Here is a 2,500-nt window from a genome sequence, read left to right on the forward strand (position 1 = left end):
TGAACGAGCCTAGCTAGAACATGATCAACGAACATGTTCTGTCGACCAATAAATTGGAAAAAAGGAACGTTTATTTTTCTATATTTCCTAAAAATAGCATAAATGAACCACTGGGCCTAGTGGCTAATTGATATATAGCTGGTCTATAGTAACAGGTATATACGATTCCCTTCTATGCGGGGGTTATCGCTAGCTTTACGAATAAAATCGCCTGGCTGCATAATAGATAAAGACTAGTTCTATATGTCTGTCTGTCTGTATACATGTATTTATGTATGGCATATATGTATTGATGTATGTGTATAATGTATGTATATAATGTATGTATGGATAGATGTATATAATGTATTGATGTATGTATGTATTGATGTATGTATATACGTATGTATGTATGTATGTATGTGTATAATGCATGTATATAATGTATATATACATAGATGTATATAATGTATTGATGTATGAATATACGTATGTATGTATATATGTATGTATGTATATATGTATGTATGCGTATATGTATGTATATATGCATATATGTAATTATGCATGCATGTTGTATATGTATGTATGTATATATGTACGTATGTATGTATGTATGTATGTATGTGTGTATGTATATATATATGTTTGTGGAAAGCTTTCGATTTTATTCAGTTGACTCGTACTAGATGAGGTGTTGACTTGTGGGAAGATGTCCCAGAGATGTTGCTTATACCTTTGATGACGTGAAGAGTGACTGAGGCCGTCTTGGTGCTGGCCGGCGCGCAGGTGTAGGGGCCTGAATGCTCCAGCTGGGCAGAGTCCAGCAGGAGCGAGCTGTAGGTGTCACCACCTTGCGTCCACACCTCCACCCGCACACCTGTCGTTGCCTCGTGATTCACCACCTGTGACGAAATAAATATATGTATATATAAATAAAAGGAAGTAAGAAAATAAATGGATAAATAAATAAAATAAAGAAACAAATGAATATAGTTAAATAAAATAAAATATAAGAAATAAAATAGGTTTCTGTTATTCTCTCCCTCTTCTCTCTCTCTCTCTCTCTCTCTCTCTCTCTCTCTCTCTCTCTCTCTCTCTCTCTCTCTCCCTCTCTCGCTAAATACATGACATATTAGGACTCCCTTGTGCTTATCCTCTAATCTTTTTGCCAAAAATCCCGCCGCCCCACTCCTACCGACAACGGTCCTTGGACACTTCCATAGATCTCTACTGAAAGAAACGTCGGACTGCTGTCCGTGATGAGTGAAACGTGAATTCTATTCCTATGCCAATGACTCGGTAAAGTAATGATGTTCAAGAATTTTTTAAGCGGTCGGATGGGAGATGACCCTCTCCGACGTCTGTCTCGCAGAACTACATTTGTGCATGTCTGTATATCCTCATGTGAATTGTTTTGTCTATTGGTAGCAAATAAATAAAATTGTTACAGGATTTTTTTCCATTAATTTCAGATAAGGACCAGGTTTTCCACAGGGTAAAAGATAAAATAAATAAATAAATAAATAAATAAATAAATAAATAAATAAATAAATAAATAAATAAATAAATAAATAAATAAATAAATAAATAAATAAATAAATAAAATAAAATAAAATAAACAAAATAAAACAAATAAAAAGTAAAAGATAAAATAGATAAAATAAAATACAATGAAGTAAAAAAAAATCTATACGATTTATTTATTACTATTCTATCTATAGCCAGGCTGTTCTACTCAGTATCAGTTTCAGCCACAATTACGCGTCGTTTTCCATCTCGTTATGATCATATCAAATGAAACATGTCAAAGATTATATTTGTTTTTACGGTTGAGAGAATCATATGAGTAAATTATATTGATTTATAGCTTTCGTAATTTTTATACTTTAATGTCAAGGATTTTGAAGTGTTTAATCCGATGACTAGTACAATTTTTTTTTTCTAATAAATCTGCCGAATTCATTTACACTAACATGTGATCAGTGTACTCGATGACAAGGGGAGTTAGTTATGTACAAATCATAATTGCACCTGTTATATGTTTAGTCTTATAATGGCAACGTATTATTTGGAAGGGCAAAATATGAATATAATTATGACATTGTATTGCTTTAATGTAATTGCGAAGTGTTAGTGTTGTGATTATTCATAGTTGTCATTACGACGTCATGGCTCGACATTTATCGAGACGCTGTCATAAACATACATTTCAACTTATTGATGCACTTTATACTGTGGTCAAGTTCTACTAATCGTATTATAAAACATGAAATTCAACCATTGGTGCTAATAACAACAGAAGCATTTGTTCATAAGTAGGGCTCATTATCTTTTTACTTGGATTTAGAGATTAGAACACAATGATTTTCAATAGCATACGACCATCAGAGAAAATGGGATTAACGGCTGCGTTGACCGTCTCGAATGCACGTTTCGAAGTTTGTTTACATTCAGTGAAGTGGTGCAATATAAGTGTTTTACGTTCTTTAGTAGCTTATGATGCATTATTCAACGAATT

The 2,500-nt window shown here is 32.8% G+C and overlaps 1 protein-coding gene across 1 annotated transcript in view; it reads right to left on the reverse strand.

Moving 5' to 3' along the window:
- Positions 1-2,500, reverse strand: part of LOC143025512 (uncharacterized) — a 295,966-nt gene that overhangs the window by 2,669 nt on the left and 290,797 nt on the right. The window contains exon 5 of the mRNA XM_076185292.1: positions 716-884. Coding sequence (XP_076041407.1) covers positions 716-884 — 169 coding nt within the window. The remainder of the gene's footprint in view (positions 1-715; positions 885-2,500) is intronic.

Source organism: Oratosquilla oratoria, chromosome 5 (assembly GCF_046742065.1).
Source record: "Oratosquilla oratoria isolate Oo_2021 chromosome 5, ASM4674206v1, whole genome shotgun sequence".
Classification (NCBI taxonomy): Eukaryota; Metazoa; Arthropoda; class Malacostraca; order Stomatopoda; family Squillidae; genus Oratosquilla; species Oratosquilla oratoria.